Below are 18,570 nucleotides of genomic sequence, written 5' to 3' on the forward strand. Positions count from 1 at the left end.
AGAAAATAGACAACTTCAAAAATCATTTCGATTATATGTATTCATCTTAATGAATTCCATATGTGACAGGTTTCAAGTCCCAGTCACGTCCCAGTTTCATGTTTCAAGTCACAGTTTGGCAGCAGCAGGCTGGGGTCCCATCCACTTCTCTCCTAGAAGACACAAGGATATGATTGGATAAGGTCTGCACTGAGGTTCATCTTGATGGGCTCAAAGAGATGACAGTAATGATATAGGAACCAATATTCTAAACAATAGAATCTACCATATCTAGCAACCAGGAAGCAATAATGCAATAATGATAACGGTCTTGAGTTGAGTGATTACATACCTAGATACATCTATCAAAAGGTTGTGAGGTGCATGACATAAAACGTGTACAATGACATGTGACGTATTACAATAAGATGTACAGTATTGATTTCAGTCCCGTGTAGAAAATGGTGCCAGGACTGTGGGTTCGATTCCCAAGGAGACCCGTACAAAAAAAGTATTAAAATGTATGCACTCACTACTGTAAGTTGCTCTGGATAAGAGCGTCTGCTAAATTATGTAAAATGCCAAATTGCTGTAAGTATATAGCCTACGGTAATTGTTATCATCTTAAAGGTTGACTTTGGACACAAAACGGTCAAACCCTGCCCCTTTCTCAATTTGGGGTGTGACTTTGGTGGTTCGCCGATGTGTCATTCTGGTCATGCGCGCCCCGCGACCAACTTGGCTAGTTCGTTACCTAAGCTAACCACTGTAGCTAGCCAGTAACTCCTCCAGTATGTAGAGATCGGTAAGAAATGGCACTTCTGTAGCTAAATATTGTATTCATCCAATTTGTTTTTAAGCATTACATGCCCTGGTATGATGGTGGATTGATAAGTCATATTGGTTCAAGTAAATTCTATAATATGCTATTTGTGAATATTCTGATGCATCCAAAGTGGGAGTTTATGCAGGAACATTACACCTTATGATACCAGAGGAAGTGTGGGCTCACCTATGCAGTGGGCAATGAGCTCAAACCGGTCAGAGCCAAAGAACACCTCCGCCTTTCCATTCACATGACACACAGCCAGAGGAAAACCAAAGGCCTGAGGTAGAGAGTACAGAGACAAGGTGAGATAGCGAAAGAGGTGAATGTACTGATACTGATGTCCACTCCCACACTGATGGCTGCTATTGTCATTAACAGCCATATAAACCATCTACATGTATGAGGTGGGGTTGGTTGGGAGGGAACAGGGAGAGGAGGGGGAGACACTGACCCTATGGTCCAGTGCTTCCTGGGTGGATCTCTTCAGCTTCTCTTTGATTTCCTTAGAGGTGGACAGTTTCAGCAGCTCTTCCACCTCACTGGCTGAGAGCCCTGCCTTCATGGCTGCCTGGAAAAAACATGAATCACATTAAACAAACAACCTGCAATGTTCAACTCCGTCACGCCACCATCTAACCAGACCCAATCTCAAAATGCTCTAGGAGGATTATGCCCTCCAGCACTCAGGGATTGTGATCTTGAGAACAATGTCATTAGTGTTGGAAGATAACACATGTTTAACACTTTAGTAAAATGCACATTTTTCAGATATTATGTGAAAGGCACATGGGAAAAACACGAGACAGATGATGAATGGAGAGAAGCCTTGAATTCAAGCTACAGTGACTTGAGTACATCCTGGTACCTCAGAGAGTGATGCAGGCTGGGTAATGTCTTTGTCTTGGCTCCAGATCCTCATCCACAGCTCCCGTGACACCTGCTCTACCTGCTTATCTCCTCCCACCTCCCTCTCCTGTACCGCCGCCACAAAGCGCATGGCAGACAGCGAGCCTGGGACAGACAAATACATGGTTGCAAGAGAATAATGTGGTGACCGTGAGGTCAGCAAGGAGTTTATTTTGCTTGACGGCGAGGCACAAAAAGGTTAATAGAGACCATACAGAGCAGTGTATTAGGTTCATAGGGAAAAAGCTCATTGATAATATAGAACAGACATGTTGAAAGCACAGATGTTTTTCTCCTTGAGTGTCCCCCACAGACAGCAGTACTCAATGGAATGTTGAGCTACCAAATCTTGCTCTACTACACTGAGGCCAAGACCTGTAAAAGATGCTGTTTGATCTACATTAGGAAAGCTTCATTGATCTTTAAGATATGTTAAGATACATTCTATATAAGAAACAGTACTGGCATATTAGTGCTGTTCCCACTCTATGTGAACATATATCCAATAGTGTTGTTATAAGCTTGGCAAAATAGGCTACTGGCATATTTACATAAAGAAGATGCAGGGGGGTTGCACCTTTTTCGAACATGGCCTCAAAGGGGTCAGCAGGGGGACTGATGGGGACCTGGAAGTACTGGGCTAGACGGTGCAGGTCTGTGGTCATATACAGGAACTTGTTTGGGACCAGACCTGGGGGCTTATTACCTGGAATACAGGATAAAAGTACAGACTTTACATCACAATGCAGATGACTCATCGTAATGACTTAATGGCTGACTGACAACATGTGCAATGTAAACATAACAATCCATCCATAGCCTATTGTGAAGCCTGGTTTGTGTAATGTTGGTCTTAGCTACTTACCTGATCCTTGCATGATGCCACCCAAGAACGCAGGACGTAGTTTAAGGTCAATGTTCCACACATTTCTGTAACGGCACATGACCTCAAGATCGGATACATGCATGCACAATGATTAATCAATGCATGTAACTCTACCTCTGAAATTAAAACATGTACAATGTAAAGACACTAACCTCAAAACCAAGCCATGAGTAGGGAGAGACCACGTCATAAAACAGTTCAATCACTTTCCTGGAACTTGCCATCTGAAGGATTTTATTTTTTTATTACTTAAAAAAAATAGAAGATTATTATGATAATAATATTATGATATGATTATGATAATAATAATATAACCCCCCCCCCCCCCCACACACACACACACACATACACACACACAATTTAAAAAGGATAATAATTCAGGACATCATTAATGTGTGGATACAGTTAGCTAGTTGTAACATACCTGTAACATTGTCATTGCACTGCAAGTAAAAACGTTCCTGTAGCCACAAACACTTAGTTATAACGTTATTTTGTGGAGTAAATTAATTATTTGCACGTTACCTTTGACCACCAGCCAGCTGTCCTTCTGTAAAAAGAAAAAACTGTGTCAAAGTTCAACCATTGAAAACAATCAAATGCACTTTACACTCGGATTGTTTTCAAGTTTAGAAATGTACACATATGCACCAAGAGTCCATTGAAATTACCCGTGCAAAAGTCTAACCAGTTGTTAACTTTGTTCTTTCGTTTATTATTTCAAGGGTACATGTAACCTAACGATAAAGACACTCAACTGGAGCTAATTTAAATAACCCGGATATAATAACTTGCAGTCTAGGGCCCAGTGCTTCTGGGTCATGATTAGAAGGGATACATTGTGTTAAAGTACATCTAAAGTAGTTTTTTCCATAGCTAATCTTAATCCTTTTCCTAATTTTAACCTAATTCTCCCAACCTGTTGCGTAAGATCTCTTTCCCTGCTACGAAAAGTAAATTCTAGTCAATTGTGACATAAACTGTTTTATATCTAGTCAAAACCGTGTAGGCTTACTTTCTATATTCTTCTTCTTAAATGAATGATAGGTGCATACAACGCCACCTACTGTATTGGATGGAGTGTGAGGCCAGTCACGAACCACCGTACCTATACCACAAGACATTCTTCTACCGCTCTGCTTGTTTTGATTTTAAAAAACACTGACCTAATAATAGTTTGCAGCCATCCACGAAAAAATATAAACGCGGCATGTTAAGTGCTGGTCCCATGTTTCATGAGCTGTGTTAGTGAGTATTTTACCCTTTGTCAAGATAATCAATTCAATTTTCGCAGTTGCTAGCTGTGCTACTAGAGATCCTGGTTCGATTCCAGTCTCTTTCGCAGACAGTCGCTACTGGGAGACCATGGGGAGGCGCATAATTGGCCCAGCGTCGCCCGGGTTAGGGGAGGGTTTGCACGCTGACGGGCGTATGCACGCTGACACGGTCGCCAGGAGTACGGTGTTTACTCCAACATATTGATCTTCAACTAGTAGTCATAAACCACCTGAATATTGATCTTCAACTAGTAGTCATAAACCACCTGAATATTGATCTTCAACTAGTAGTCATAAACCACCTGAATATTGATCTTCAACTAGTTGTCATAAACCACCTGAATATTGATCTTCAACTAGTAGTCATAAATCACCTGAAAACTGATCTTCAACTAGTTGTCATAAACCTCCTGAATATTGATCTTCAACTGGTAGTCATAAATCACCTGAAAACTGATCTTCAACTAGTTGTCATAAACCTCCTGAATATTGATCTTCAACTGGTAGTCATAAATCACCTGAAAACTGATCTTCAACTAGTTGTCATAAACCTCCTGAATATTGATCTTCAACTAGTAGTCATAAATCACCTGAAAACTGATCTTCAACTAGTTGTCATAAACCTCCTGAATATTGATCTTCATCTAGTAGTCATAAAACACCTTAATATTGATCTTCATCTAGTAGTTATAAAACACCTTAATATTGATCTTCATTTGTTTTTTCTTGAAGGTTGTGTCATCTTTAAAAATGTATTTTTATATCAAGAACATTTTCAAACCATCCAGCACAGATCTGTTTGGCCAAGTCTCCTGGAGAGAAAGCAGGATTTTCTTTCCATCCCCATTTTAAAGAGATTGATCCCAAATGACAAAATATTAAACGTTTGTGTCCTTACCTTCAAAGCAGTCTTTGGACAAGCAGATTCCAATCTATGATTTGGTTACCCACTACCATCAACCATTAATAGTAACATTTCCTGTGCAGAGCCTTGATGTAGTGTTTACACTCCTCTCCATGTGTCTCATACAACTTTCCACCTGATAACATGGATCAATCCCAGCTTCTAACCGTCCCACTGTTTTTAGCATTTGCCTGTCTCTCTACCTCATTTAATTACTGTGTCAAAGTGTCAAACTACCTTTAAAAAATTGTAAAGAAAACATGTTAGCATTCTTCACATTACCTACCCCAAAAAAGTAACAAAGTAGTCAAATTTGGAGTGTTAATTTAATGTTCAAAGCATCCTGAATAAACCTCATTTTCCACCCTGGTAATAAGCCTAAGCCATGTCAAAATACATAGAATTTCAGGATATTCACTTTAAAACAGTAAACCCCCAGTCCCTCGTCTATGGATTGGCCAGGGGGCAATGACATTCACATAGCAAATCTCACTCCAAACTTTCTTCAAATGTTGGCAGCCCTGAATTGCAGCCCTCAATGCTCTAAAATAGTCAAATAGTAATAAATATTGCATGACTTCGTTATCATACATTTACTACAATGATGTACACATATTAACATTGAAAATATTCTAAAATAATATATCTGTATTACTTGCTATGAAAGCATCAATTTTAACATTTTACAGCTTGTACAATGCATTTGGAAAGTATTCAGACCCCTTTACTTTTTTCACATTTTGTTATATTACAGCCTTATTCTAAAATGGATTAAATATTTGTTTTCCTCATCAATCTAAGCACAATATCCCATGATGATAAAGTGAAAACGGGTTTTTAGAAATACCTTATTTATATTTGTATTCAGACCCTTTGCTATGAGACGCAAAATTGAGCTCAGGTGCATCCTGTTTCCATTGATCATCCTTAAGATGTTTTTTACAACTTGATTGGAGTCCACCTGTGGTAAATTCAATTGATTGGACATAATTTGGAAAGACACCTGTCTATATAAGGTCCCACAGTTGACAGTGCATGTCAGAGCAAAAACCAAGCCATAAGGTCGAAGGGATTGTCCGTAGAGCTCCGAGACAGGATTGTGTCGAGGGACAGATCTGGGGAAGGGTAGCAAAACATTTCTGCAGCATTGAAGGTCCCCTAAGAACACAGTGACCTCCATCTTTCTCAAATGGAAGAAGTTTGGAACCAATAAGACTCTTCCAAGAGTTGGCTGCCTGGCCAAACTGAGCGATCAGGGGAGAAGGGCCTTGGTCATGGAGGTGACCCTGAACCCGATGGTCCCTCTGTGACAAAGCTCCAGAGTTCCTCTGTGGAGATGGGACAACCTTCCAGAAGAACAACTGTCTCTGCAACACTCCACCTAGAAGGCCTTTGTGGTAGAGTGGCCAAACAGAACTCCTCAGTAATAAGCACATGACAGCCCGCTTGGAGTTTGCCAAAAGGCACCTAAAGGACTCTTAGACCATGAAAAAACAAGATTCTCTGGTCTGATGAAACCAAGATTGAACTATTTGGCCTGAATGCCAAGCGTCACACCTGACACCCTCCCTACGGTGAAGCATGGTGGTGCCAGCATCATGCTGTGGGGATGTTTTCAGCGACAGACACTGGGAGACTAGTTAGGATTGAGGGAAAGATGAACAGAGTAAAGTACAGAGAGATCCTTGATGAAAACCTGCTCCAGAGTGCTCAGGACCTCAGACTGGGGTGAAGGTTCACCTTATAACAGGACAATGACCCTTAGCACACAGCCAAGACAATGCAGGAGTGGCTTCAGGACAAGTCTCTGAATGTCGTTGAGTTGCCCAGTCTGAGCCCGGACTTGAACCCGATCGAACATCTCTGCAGAGACCTGAAAATAACAGCTGTAATGGCTGTCAAAGGTGCTTCAACAAAGTACTGAATTTTCAAAAATATCTAAAAACCTGTTTTTGCTTTGTCATTATGGGGTACTGTGTGTAGATTGATGAGGGGGAAAAACGATTTAATCCATTTTAGAATAAGGCTGTAACGTAACAAAACGTGGAAAAAGTCAAGGGGTCTGAATACTTTCTGAATGCACTGTACATACAAAGTATCCACTCGGTTATTACTCAAATATACACATAATTCTGTCTGCCTACGTATTCTCCTGGGGACTGGAGTGGTCTTTGACCTCTGTGGAGCCCAGGTTGTCTGTGGGCGGAAAGCTGGGTTCAGGGGGCTTGTAGGCCAACTCACTGAAAGAAAAAAAAACATCTGTCTGTCTGTTTGTCTGTCCATCCATCTGTCTGATTTGTCCGTTCTCTGTAGTGTCTTACCTCTCTCCATCTCTCTCTGTAGCAGCCTGGAGAGGGAGACAAAAACACATTGATTAGATATTGATTAGATATTCACTGATAAAGGAGAAAGTGCTTCCATCTTCAGTATGGGTTACCTTGGGCTTCTGTGGGAGCGGCACCCCGCCCATCTTTCTAGGTCCCCCAAGAGTGTCAAAAGAATTACTGCGTACCCTAATGGCTCTCTGCAACAAAGACAGGAAATATGGATGCCAAGTCGAAAACCCACCCTTTCCCCACACTGTAGTGAAAAGTCAAGGATTTCTGACCTCACCTTAAAGTTTTCGATGAACCCTCCACTCCCCTCAGTTACACCCCTCATCCCCTCAGAAGTCGAGAGGGTGGACACAGGCGAATCTCCCATCATGCACTGGGAGCGGGTGGACAGTTCCGCCTGCAGACCCTCCAGGAGGGATGAACGAGTGCGCAGCTTGAAAAGATAGGATGAGAGGAGAGAGGGAGGCAGAGACGGAGGAGAGAAGGAGGCAGCATAGAGGAGAGAGGGAGGCAGAGACAGAGGAGAGAAGGAGGCAGCATAGAGGAGAGAGGGAAGTAGAGACGGAGGAGAGAAGGAGGCAGCATAGAGGAGAGAGGGAGGCAGAGACGGAGGAGAGAAGGAGGCAGCATAGAGGAGAGAAGGAGGCAGAGACGGAGGAGAGAAGGAGGCAGCATATAGGAGAGAGGGAGGCAGAGACGGAGGAGAGAAGGAGGCAGCATAGAGGAGAGAGGGAGGCAGCAAGGAGGAGAGAAGGAGGCAGCATAGAGGAGAGAGGGAGGCAGAGACGGAGGAGAGAAGGAGGCAGCATAGAGGAGAGAGGGAGGCAGCAAGGAGGAGAGAGGGAGGCAGCATAGAGGAGAGAGTGAGGCAGAGACGGAGGAGAGAAGGAGGCAGCATAGAGGAGTTAAGTAAGAAATGGAGAGCAGAAGAGAGGAATTAGAGAAGAGGAAATACTTGTTTCTTAGGTTTCTGTTCCACTTAAAAAGATACTAGATTTGCATCTAGAAAGTCTTTGCCTGTGTGAATGTAATGCCTCAAGCATTACTGTATACATTTATAATGGTGTTAGTGTTGTTCTTCTGTGGTTACCTCCAGTCTACTGAACCTCTCAGCCTTATAACAGGAGATCTCTGCATTGATAAGCTTGGTCAGAAGGAACTCTCTCAACAGGGAGCTCTGGAAGATAGGCCAACAGAGACACACTGAGAATGCATCAGGGCCTTTACCATGTAACCAAGTTCAGATGTGAATTCTGCTCACCTCTGTGAATATGGGAGGATCAGGGAGGGAGGGACCAAAGGGAGGTACATCCTCTCTGGCTGTGACTGACACCTGCAAACAGACCACTTCCAGGTTTGAAAAAGCCTTTCCATTCAGTGATAAAAGATCAATGTGTCTCTCATTTTGTTTTATCTTCTTACCTGGAACACCCCTCCTCCTCCTGCCTCCTCCCCCTCCCCCTCGTCCCCCACTCTCTTCCTCACCCTCCTGACCACTAGGAAACAGTGCAGGAAGTGTGAGCCGATGACATCAGACAGAAAAGGGGTGTGGCCCTCCTGGTAAACAACAGCAACGATGTCGTTGCCAATGTGTCTCTTCCTCTGTAGCTGTAAGGAGTAATGAGCAGAGGGTAAGCGGGAGCCACTGGAGCTGGGTTGAAGTGATTGACTGTGGGTGAGGATGATTTGGTGTCGTTATTCAGGCTAACCTGTTGTGTATCGCCCTCTGTGAAGGGCAATTTGGTGGACACATGGAACATGATCTCTCTGCCGTGGAAGGAAGTGAAGACCGCATCATTTCCTGTCTGGCCGTGACACACGTCCAAACCTCCTCGGAACCTGGAAGAGAGGGAGGGAGAGAAAGAGGGAAGAGGCAGTCGGGGAGAGGGAGTGACAGTAAGCTGCTGATGTCTTCTTATTCATCTCTTCCTGTTACAATGTCATTTTCTGTAATTACTCCATAAGGCCATGTCACCATGTAGGTTACTGTACATTACCCAGTGAACCCTTGAAGTGCGACTGTAGCTCCCAAAATAGAGAGGAATTCTTGAAACTCTTCACTTTCCTCATTGTTACAGAGTATGTCCTCCTCTGTCAACTGTAAAAGATAGAGAGAAAATATGAGAGGTAATGTACAGTAGACAAGTGCTACTATTTAATGCTTCCAAGCTTCTGCCTACATTCCAGTTATTTACCTGTCCCTCTCTCTGATACAAGACACCAAACTTGAAATTCGGAGACACTCTGTGTTCATCAAATGCTGTTATAAGATCTGGTGCCTGAAAGACAGAGAGGGGAAGAGAGAGAGAAAGAAAGAAGCAAAGAGAGGGAGAGAGCGATAGCGAGATAAAGGGGAAGGAGAGAGCACACATTTTTTGTCAAAATGGTCTCAGGGTTTAGAGGTCATTTGAAGAGTCCCATCTGTGTAACATGAAGGCCTGAAGCATTTGGGAATGTGTACAGTGAAAAAGAAGTACCTTGAGGTAACTGACCACATCAAATCTGGACACAGTCACACTGTCACATAGCATCTGAAAAGGACATGGTCAGTTTGGGTTTTTTCAATGATGGTAAATGTTTTCAGTAAAAGCACAGTAAAGGTTCATCTAAAATACACACGTCTGTTGGAGAGACTAGTAATGGTACCTTGGCCAGCTCCACAGCAGACGGGATGTTTGGGAACAGAGACACAGAGAAAACCCCATGCATAGAGCATTCCCTCATCCTGGAAAGGAAAGACAGACGTAATAACTGTTGCTCATGGAATTCACCAGGGTGTTTCATTACATGAATTGAATAAATTGTATTCTTTCTGATATAACCTCAGGATTACTCTCAGCCTCTTCTCTTCCTCCTCCAAACAGACAGAGAGAAGGAGGGGTCCCAGGGAGGGGTCCACTGCTGTGAACGACTGATGATACTGACATGGGAGAGAAAGTCACACAGCTACTATGTATGTATTTCATCATCTTGGATCATAGTCCATCTCTACCATCAAATGGAACAGAATAAGAGTAGTCCTATGGGCGGTACTCTACTAACTCGTGAGCGGAAGAACTGCTGGTAGTATGTGGCCTCGCTGTCTCTCTCCATGATGTCATAGGTCTCTGGGTCTAGTCCATAATGAGAGGATGTCGGACTGGTCTCAGCAAACTTCTGTAGCGGGGGGTCTATCCAGTAACCACCCAGCTTTGGAGGCAGGATCAGAGGAAGGTCACGACCTATCTTCAAAAGCTGAGACTTTCAAAAGGGTGAGATGATAATTAAACGTCTGGTGTATCCAATTAAAGTATCAGTATCAGTATCCGTGGGATGATGTTTGAACTGACATGCTCATGGTTGCATCAGCATACCTAATAATGAGTTTTATGTATCCTGGTATGAGTGTTATAACTATTGTGATGTCAGTGTTTTAGGGAACAAAAAACGTCTGTATCGTTGAGAATATTGAAAGGTCAATGTCAACAGACACACACGTGTGCACACAAATCTTGACATTATATTTTAGGAGAAAGACTCACCCTCAAAGGCAGAGGGAATTCACAGCGCTGTTCATCTAGCCTGCTGCTCTGATGAAGGAGAGTGAAGGTAACAGTGACTGACTGATTGACTAACTGGGGAGAGAACTGTTGTACACACAGAGACTACACAAAACAGAGAGGGAACGATGCTGTACACTCACCTGCAACTTCTCAATGATCTCAAACAGCTCTGTCACCTGAGATGGAAAACACAGACAGTCAGACAGAGTCAGACAGACAGACCAACATACAGAGTCAGACAGACAGACCAACATACAGTCAGACAGACAGACCAACATACAGTCAGACAGACAGACCAACATACAGTCAGACAGACAGACAGACATACAGTCAGACATACAGTCAGACAGACAGACAGACAGACAGACCAACATACAGTCAGACAGACAGACAGACAGACCAACATACAGTCAGACAGACCAACATACAGTCAGACAGACCAACATACAGAGTCAGACAGACCAACATACAGTCAGACAGACAGACAGACAGACAGACAGACATACAGTCAGACATACAGTCAGACAGACAGACAGACAGACAGACAGACCAACATACAGTCAGACAGACAGACAGACAGACCAACATACAGTCAGACAGACCAACATACAGAGTCAGACAGACAGACAGACAGACAGACAGACAGACAGACAGACAGACAGACAGACAGACAGACAGACAGACAGACAGACAGACAGACAGACAGACACATGGGAGGTTGAGGGAGAAACAGGAAGAGAAAGAGAAACAACGTTAGACAAACACAGATGCAGGGAAATGCAGGGAGACTAAATTAGTGACGATGTGATCAACAAATGCAAAAAGGATATGATGAAAGACACATTATCACAATGAAGTCCTTTTACCTTCTGGTTGCTGCCAGCAGAAAGGAACGGTTTGGTCTCGCTGGTAGGGGAGTCCAAAATATCCAGAATGCTGTGTTCTAAAGGTTCTGGTCTGCTGCAACAGGTGGAATGACAAAGCAAAGCAATGCAACCCATCACTTTTCCTATTCGTCAACTGCAAGTGTATCAAGCTTTAAATCCAGTGTCAAATGACCAGCGAGAAATAAACTACATCTAATGTGGATAAAGGTAAATAAAGGTATTTTAAAGTTTTTCTCACCTCTCATTTTCACATATGAACTTGTCCACACTGTGAATAGGGAAAGTGGTAACTCCTTAGACAATGTGTCGCATGACATTAAGAACTACTTCTATTATCAACTATTTGAAGATTTTATTCAGATTCTGACACTAGATCCAAAGCATTTTAATTTGTTCTCAATACTGTGACTGTTACTCACCCTCCATATGCCCCAAAAGTGAAACTTCTCTTTCTGGAGAAGAACTTCTCATTTCTGCTGTCTCTCTCCATCGTTCGGTGTGGGTGTTAATGCTTGTGAGTGCCAGTGTGCTAGCTATAGTCAATCAGTACTGCCTAGGGATGAATTAAATCACTCCCCTCCCCCTCTCTCTCTCTCTCTTTCTCTCCTCTCTGCCCCCTGCCTCTCACTCATTTAATCTCTATACTTCCTTCCCTATATCCTGCTGTCAGCCAGACGAGCAATATTAACCCCATCTTGGCCGCAGGGACACGCACTGATGGATAACAAACCCCCATGACCCTGCCCTGACATGCAGTACATGTATGGACACAGAGACAGAGGGGTCGCTGGGTATCGATCACCATGCTCTAAGAAACACAGATAGTGGTCTCACTGACTTGGTGTGTGTAAAGATAGGAATGGTAAATAAATAAATAAACGCATGAGCGATTGCCTCTTTAGACCTGTTACCCTTTGAGTCTGTAGAACCATCAATTATTGACAGCACATACTGAGAGAGGTGCAAGGCAGCGGGAGAGGAGAGAGGAGGGGAAAGGGGAGGGGTGGTAGTGGAGGGGGAGAGGAGAGGAGAGAGGAGGGGAAAGGGGGTAGTGGAGGAGGGGGGAAAGGTAGTGGAGGGGGAGAGGAGAGAGGAGGGGAAAGGGGAGGGGTGGTAGTGGAGGGGGAGAGAGGAGAGGAGAGAGGAGGGGGAAAGGGAGGGGTGGTAGTGGAGGGGGAGAGGAGAGGAGAGAGGAGGGGAAAGGGGAGGGGTGGTAGTGGAGGAGGGAGAGGAGAGGGGAAAGAGGAGGGGAAAGGGGAGGGGTGGTAGTGGAGGGGTGGTAGAGGAGAGGAGAGAGGAGGGGGAATGGGGAGGGGTGGTAGTGGAGGGGGAGAGGAGAGGAGAGAGGATGGGAATGGGGAGGGGTGGTAGTGGAGGGGGAGAGGAGAGGAGAGAGGAGGGGAAAGGGGAGGGGTGGTAGTGGAGGGGAGAGGAGAGGAGAGAGGATGGGAATGGGGAGGGGTGGTAGTGGAGGGGGAGAGGAGAGGAGAGGAATGGGGAGGGGTGGTAGTGGAGGGGGAGAGGAGAGGAGAGAGGAGGGGGAATGGGGAGGGGTGGTAGTGGAGGGGGAGAGGAGAGAGGAGGGGAATGGGGAGGGGTGGTAGTGGAGGGGGAGAGGAGAGGAGGGGAATGGGGAGGGGTGGTAGTGGAGGGGAGAGGAGAGGAGAGAGGAGGGGAATGGGGAGGGGTGGTAGTGGAGGGGGAGAGGAGAGGAGAGAGGAGGGGAATGGGGAGGGGTGGTAGTGGAGGGGAGAGGAGAGGAGAGAGGAGGGGAATGGGGAGGGGTGGTAGTGGAGGGGGAGGAGAGAGAGAGGAGGGGAATGGGGAGGGGTGGTAGTGGAGGGGAGAGGAGAGGAGAGAGTAGGGGGATGGGGAGGGGTGGTAAGTGGAGGGGGAGGGGTGTTGAGGCACACTGCTAAAGGGGGAATACAAAAGAGGAAGGGAGGTTAGAAATACTGTATCTATGAACACAACATTAGGCTTTATTTGTGCAATAAGGTTAATTATGTTGTGGCATTGGTAGTATTTAAACAAATCTTTGTTATCAAGGAAGATTTTTCATATCAATCAAAAGACCCTTTTCTGTGTTTGCAAATATTTCCGCAGGGGGGTGATGCGTCATATTGGAAGTTCTCATAGACGGCCAGCTAAGAAAGCCTTCCATTTACATGTTGCTTATGAGTAGATTATAATAATAATAATAATAATAATTAGTTGGGTGCTTACATTTGTCCTATTTCACACATGTACAAGTGTGTGTTATACACATTTGTGAATTGTACATTTGTTGGGTTACTGGCCCAGTGCTCTTAACCGCTCAACTACCTGCCGCCTAATTTCACATTACTTAGGGATTATAATTGGATTTTCGCATTCTAGCTAACAACTGCTACATCCAAAATATGTTTTTTAAAGATCACAAACAAATATAATCTTTGCGACTATTCAAGCAATAATCAAAACATTTTAAGTGTATGAGAAACCAAAAAAGTGTTCGCCCAGCAAAGCGTCAATCAAAATTCCCTGAACTGTCATTGGCTATAATCCTACATTTATTCTGCAGAGGTGCGGAAGTTGTTTGTTAGTAGGGTACGTTGTTTAACCTCTGATGGAAAGTCCCTTATCTAGGGGACTAGTAGCGGTTCTGGACTGGTTCAGAGTGAACAAAATGTTTGTGTACAGAACGTCTATGAACAGTGCAACGTCAATTGCTTTAAATTCAGCAAAACAGCTCTCCACATTCAGATGGCACCGTTCGCAAGGAGCTGAGATGTAGGCTTTGTAATCTTGCACCTCATTTGCATACGAGTGACTTGTCAATTTTTTTGTCCTATCCAGACAAAGGATCTATTCCTCTGGCTGTGAGCATAGGAGCCCCACATGCTTTGAGCCGGGCTATAGAGCCGGGCTGAAACTCAATGAAACTCAAGATTCTCAAATGGAGATAACGTTCACGGTATTTAGTTTTAGCTATGTTGGATGAACAGATTGCTATACTTCTATATGAAAACCCTTCAGTTGGCATGCTGAATGGCAGTCAATAAACATTATATTTTTGTCACGACTTCCGCCGAAGTCGGCTCCCCTCCTTGTTCGGGCGGCGTTCGACGTCACCGGCCTTCTAGCCATCTCCACTCCATTTTTCATTGTTCCGTTTGTTTTGTCTTGTTCCCCGCACACCTGGTTTACATCAAATCAAATCAAATGTATTTATATAGCCCTTCGTACATCAGCTGATATCTCAAAGTGCTGTACAGAAACCCAGCCTAAAACCCCAAACAGCAAGCAATGCAGGTGTAGAAGCACGGTGGATAGGAAAAACTCCCTAGAAAGGCCAAAACCTAGGAAGAAACCTAGAGAGGAACCAGGCTATGTGGGGTGGCCAGTCCTCTTCTGGCTGTGCCGGGTGGAGATTATAACAGAACATGGCCAAGATGTTCAAATGTTCATAAATGACCAGCATGGTCAAATAATAATAATCACAGGCAGAACAGTTGAAACTGGAGCAGCAGCACGGCCAGGTGGACTGGGGACAGGAAGGAGTCATCATGTCAGGTAGTCCTGGGGCACGGTCCTAGGGCTCAGGTCCTCCGAGAGAGAGAAAGAAAGAGAGAAAGAGAGAATTAGAGAGAGCATACTTAAATTCACACAGGACACCGGATAGGACAGGAGAAGTACTACAGATATAACAAACTGACCCTAGCCCCCCAACACATAAACTACTGCAGCATAAATACTGGAGGCTGAGACAGGAGGGGTTAGGAGATACTGTGGCCCCATCCGATGACACCCCCGGACAGGGCCAAACAGGAAGGATATAATCCCACCCACTTTGCCAAAGCACAGCCCCCACACCACTGGAGGGATATCTTCAACCACCAACTTACCATCCTGAGACAAGGCCGAGTATAGCCCACAAAGATCTCCGCCACGGCACAACCCAAGGTGGGGCGCCAACATTCCCTAATCAACTGCATATACAGTATATATTCCTCTGTTCCCCCCATGTCTTTGTGTGGGATTGTTTTGTTACTTGTTTTGCATTGACGCGCCTAGCGGGTTTTTCCCCGGATACTATGTTTCAACCCGGAGTATGTTTAATTGTTAAATACTTTTGCTTATTTGTGACTTTGTCGCGCTTTGCACTTTTGCCTTTGGCTGGAGTTTTGTTGGACACTGTTGCATCCGTGTGTTGTTGCTTCTGCCGAATAAAGTGTGCGCCTGATCACAACTCTCTGCTCTCCTGCACCTGACTCCACACCAGTAGATCACAACTCTCTGCTCTCCTGCACCTGACTTCAACACCAGTAGATCACAACTCTCTGCTCTCCTGCACCTGACTTCAACACCAGTAGCACACAACTCTCTGCTCTCCTGCACCTGACTTCAACACCAGTAGCACACAACTCTCTGCTCTCCTGCACCTGACTTCAACACCAGTAGAGCTCTCCTGCACCTGACTTCAACACCAGTAGCACACAACTCTCTGCTCTCCTGCACCTGACTTCAACACCAGTGACTTCTGCTCTCCTGCACCTGACTTCAACACCAGTAGCACACAACTCTCTGCTCTCCTGCACCTGACTTCAACACCAGTAGATCACAACTCTCTGCTCTCCTGCACCTGACTTCAACACCAGTAGATCACAACTCTCTGCTCTCCTGCACCTGATTTCAACACCAGTAGCGCACAACTCTCTGCTCTCCTGCACCTGACTTCAACACCAGTACCAACTCTAGCTCTCCTGCACCTGACTTCAACACCAGTAGATCACAACTCTCCTGCACCTGACTTCAACACCAGTAGCACAAACTCTCTGCTCTCCTGCACCTGACTTCAACACCAGTAGCACACAACTCTCTGCTCTCCTGCACCTGACTTCAACACCAGTAGATCACAACTCTCTGCTCTCCTGCACCTGACTTCAACACCAGTAGCACACAACTCTCTGCTCTCCTGCACCTGACTTCAACACCAGTAGCACACAACTCTCTGCTCTCCTGCACCTGACTTCAACACCAGTAGATCACAACTCTCTGCTCTCCTGCACCTGACTTCAACACCAGTAGCACACAACTCTCTGCTCTCCTGCACCTGACTTCAACACCAGTAGCACACAACTCTCTGCTCTCCTGCACCTGACTTCAACACCAGTAGATCACAACTCTCTGCTCTCCTGCACCTGACTTCAACACCAGTAGACTCTGCTCTCCTGCACCAGTAGATCACAACTCTCTGCTCTCCTGCACCTGACTTCAACACCAGTAGCACACAACTCTCTGCTCTCCTGCACCTGACTTCAACACCAGTAGATCACAACTCTCTGCTCTCCTGCACCTGACTTCAGTAGATCACAACTCTCTGCTCTCCTGCACCTGACTTCAACACCAGTAGACACAACTCTCTGCTCTCCTGCACCTGACTTCAACACCAGTAGCACACAACTCTCTGCTCTCCTGCACCTGACTTCAACACCAGTAGATCACAACTCTCTGCTCTCCTGCACCTGACTTCAACACCAGTAGATCACAACTCTCTGCTCTCCTGCACCTGATTTCAACACCAGTAGCGCACAACTCTCTGCTCTCCTGCACCTGACTTCAACACCAGTAGCACACAACTCTCTGCTCTCCTGCACCTGACTTCAACACCAGTAGATCACAACTCTCTGTTCTCCTGCACCTGACTTCAACACCAGTAGATCACAACTCTCTGCTCTCCTGCACCTGACTTCAACACCAGTAGCACACAACTCTGCTCTCCTGCACCTGACTTCAACACCAGTAGCACACAACTCTCTTCTCTCCTGCACCTGACTTCAACACCAGTAGCACACAACTCTCTGCTCTCCTCCACCTGACTTCAACACCAGTAGCACACAACTCTCTGCTCTCCTCCACCTGACTTCAACACCAGTAGCACACAACTCTCTGCTCTCCTGCACCTGACTTCAACACCAGTAGCACACAACTCTCTGCTCTCCTGCACCTGACTTCAACACCAGTAGCACACAACTCTCTGCTCTCCTCCACCTGACTTCAACACCAGTAGCACACAACTCTCTGCTCTCCTGCACCTGACTTCAACACCAGTAGCACACAACTCTCTGCTCTCCTGCACCTGACTTCAACACCAGTAGCACACAACTCTCTGCTCTCCTCCACCTGACTTCAACACCAGTAGATCACAACTCTCTGCTCTCCTGCAGCTGACTTCAACACCAGTAGCACACAACTCTCTGCTCTCCTGCACCTGACTTCAACACCAGTAGCACACAACTCTCTGCTCTCCTGCACCTGACTTCAACACCAGTAGATCACAACTCTCTGCTCTCCTGCACCTGACTTCAACACCAGTAGCACACAACTCTCTGCTCTCCTGCACCTGACTTCAACACCAGTAGCACACAACTCTCTGCTCTCCTGCACCTTTCAACACCAGTAGATCACAACTCTCTGCACCTGACTTCAACACCAGTAGCACACAACTCTCTGCTCTCCTGCACCTGACTTCAACACCAGTAGATCACAACTCTGCTCTCCTGCACCTGACTTCAACACCAGTAGCACACAACTCTCTGCTCTCCTGCACCTGACTTCAACACCAGTAGCACATACGCTGACAATTCCCCCAGTTTGACTGATAAATAAAATGTACCAGGAACATATTATACATGTTATTGTATTCATGAACATTGAAGGGAAGAAGTCTGAATTTGTTCAATCTAGTTCTGTTAATCCACCACAAATATAGATTTTTGATGGAGATCAAAGTTCACAACTGGTTCCATAGTGGCAACATTCTTATTGATTTCAAGCAGCTCCTTCCTAGAGATCAAACACAACTCATGGTAACATTGCAGAATCATCCGTATCAGTGAGCTGTTGTGAAGCTCCTTCAAAGAATCGACCTTACAAAAAAAAGTGACATTTTAAAATCACATGTAACAGATAGATTCTGAAGGAGTTGGGGAAGTTTTCCACTTGAACTTCAAGCCAGCAAAGTCTAGATACCTGGTGCTGA

The 18,570-nt window shown here is 45.2% G+C and overlaps 2 protein-coding genes and 1 long non-coding RNA gene across 12 annotated transcripts; 1 reads left to right on the forward strand and 2 right to left on the reverse strand.

The window, feature by feature from the left end:
• Positions 1-22: 22 nt before the first annotated feature.
• LOC115101231 (glutathione S-transferase kappa 1-like) lies at positions 23-3,904 on the reverse strand. 7 transcript variants are annotated; one of them, XM_065007461.1, is made up of 9 exons: positions 3,862-3,904; positions 3,126-3,150; positions 2,753-2,824; positions 2,580-2,644; positions 2,292-2,420; positions 1,674-1,819; positions 1,260-1,376; positions 992-1,085; positions 23-152 (listed from the first exon to the last, which is right to left on the reverse strand). In XM_065007461.1, the coding sequence occupies exons 3-9, from the start codon at positions 2,788-2,790 to the stop codon at positions 109-111; spliced, it is 633 nt and encodes a 210-aa protein (XP_064863533.1). In that variant the 5' UTR covers positions 2,791-2,824; positions 3,126-3,150; positions 3,862-3,904; the 3' UTR covers positions 23-108. The 7 variants fall into 7 exon arrangements, with proteins under 7 accessions (XP_064863533.1, XP_064863531.1, XP_064863527.1 ...); XM_065007459.1 differs by having other exon boundaries at positions 2,580-2,661; XM_065007455.1 differs by having other exon boundaries at positions 2,580-2,661; positions 2,753-2,848; positions 3,862-3,879.
• A 1,184-nt stretch (positions 3,905-5,088) lies between these two features.
• On the reverse strand, positions 5,089-12,140 carry LOC115101253 (rap1 GTPase-activating protein 2-like). Of its 4 annotated transcripts, none has more exons than XM_029620613.2 (19): positions 11,966-12,140; positions 11,785-11,814; positions 11,526-11,616; positions 10,800-10,835; positions 10,639-10,686; positions 10,160-10,357; positions 9,940-10,037; positions 9,764-9,842; positions 9,595-9,648; positions 9,313-9,396; positions 9,115-9,215; positions 8,827-8,956; positions 8,540-8,725; positions 8,379-8,450; positions 8,208-8,294; positions 7,395-7,550; positions 7,219-7,305; positions 7,103-7,128; positions 5,089-7,021 (listed from the first exon to the last, which is right to left on the reverse strand). In XM_029620613.2, exons 1-19 carry the CDS (start codon positions 12,034-12,036, stop codon positions 6,922-6,924), a joined length of 1,734 nt encoding a protein of 577 aa, XP_029476473.1. In that variant the 5' UTR covers positions 12,037-12,140; the 3' UTR covers positions 5,089-6,921. The 4 variants fall into 4 exon arrangements, with proteins under 4 accessions (XP_029476473.1, XP_029476464.1, XP_029476481.2 ...); XM_029620604.2 differs by having other exon boundaries at positions 11,526-11,619; XM_029620621.2 differs by lacking the exons at positions 11,526-11,616; positions 11,785-11,814; positions 11,966-12,140 and having other exon boundaries at positions 10,160-10,351; positions 10,800-11,097.
• Positions 11,139-12,447, forward strand: LOC115101276 (uncharacterized). The gene is made up of 2 exons (XR_003859276.2): positions 11,139-11,753; positions 12,217-12,447. It is a non-coding gene; the product is annotated as an uncharacterized LOC115101276 (long non-coding RNA).
• Positions 12,448-18,570: the final 6,123 nt, after the last annotated feature.

This window comes from Oncorhynchus nerka, linkage group LG3 (genome assembly GCF_034236695.1).
Source record: "Oncorhynchus nerka isolate Pitt River linkage group LG3, Oner_Uvic_2.0, whole genome shotgun sequence".
Taxonomy (NCBI): domain Eukaryota; kingdom Metazoa; phylum Chordata; class Actinopteri; order Salmoniformes; family Salmonidae; genus Oncorhynchus; species Oncorhynchus nerka.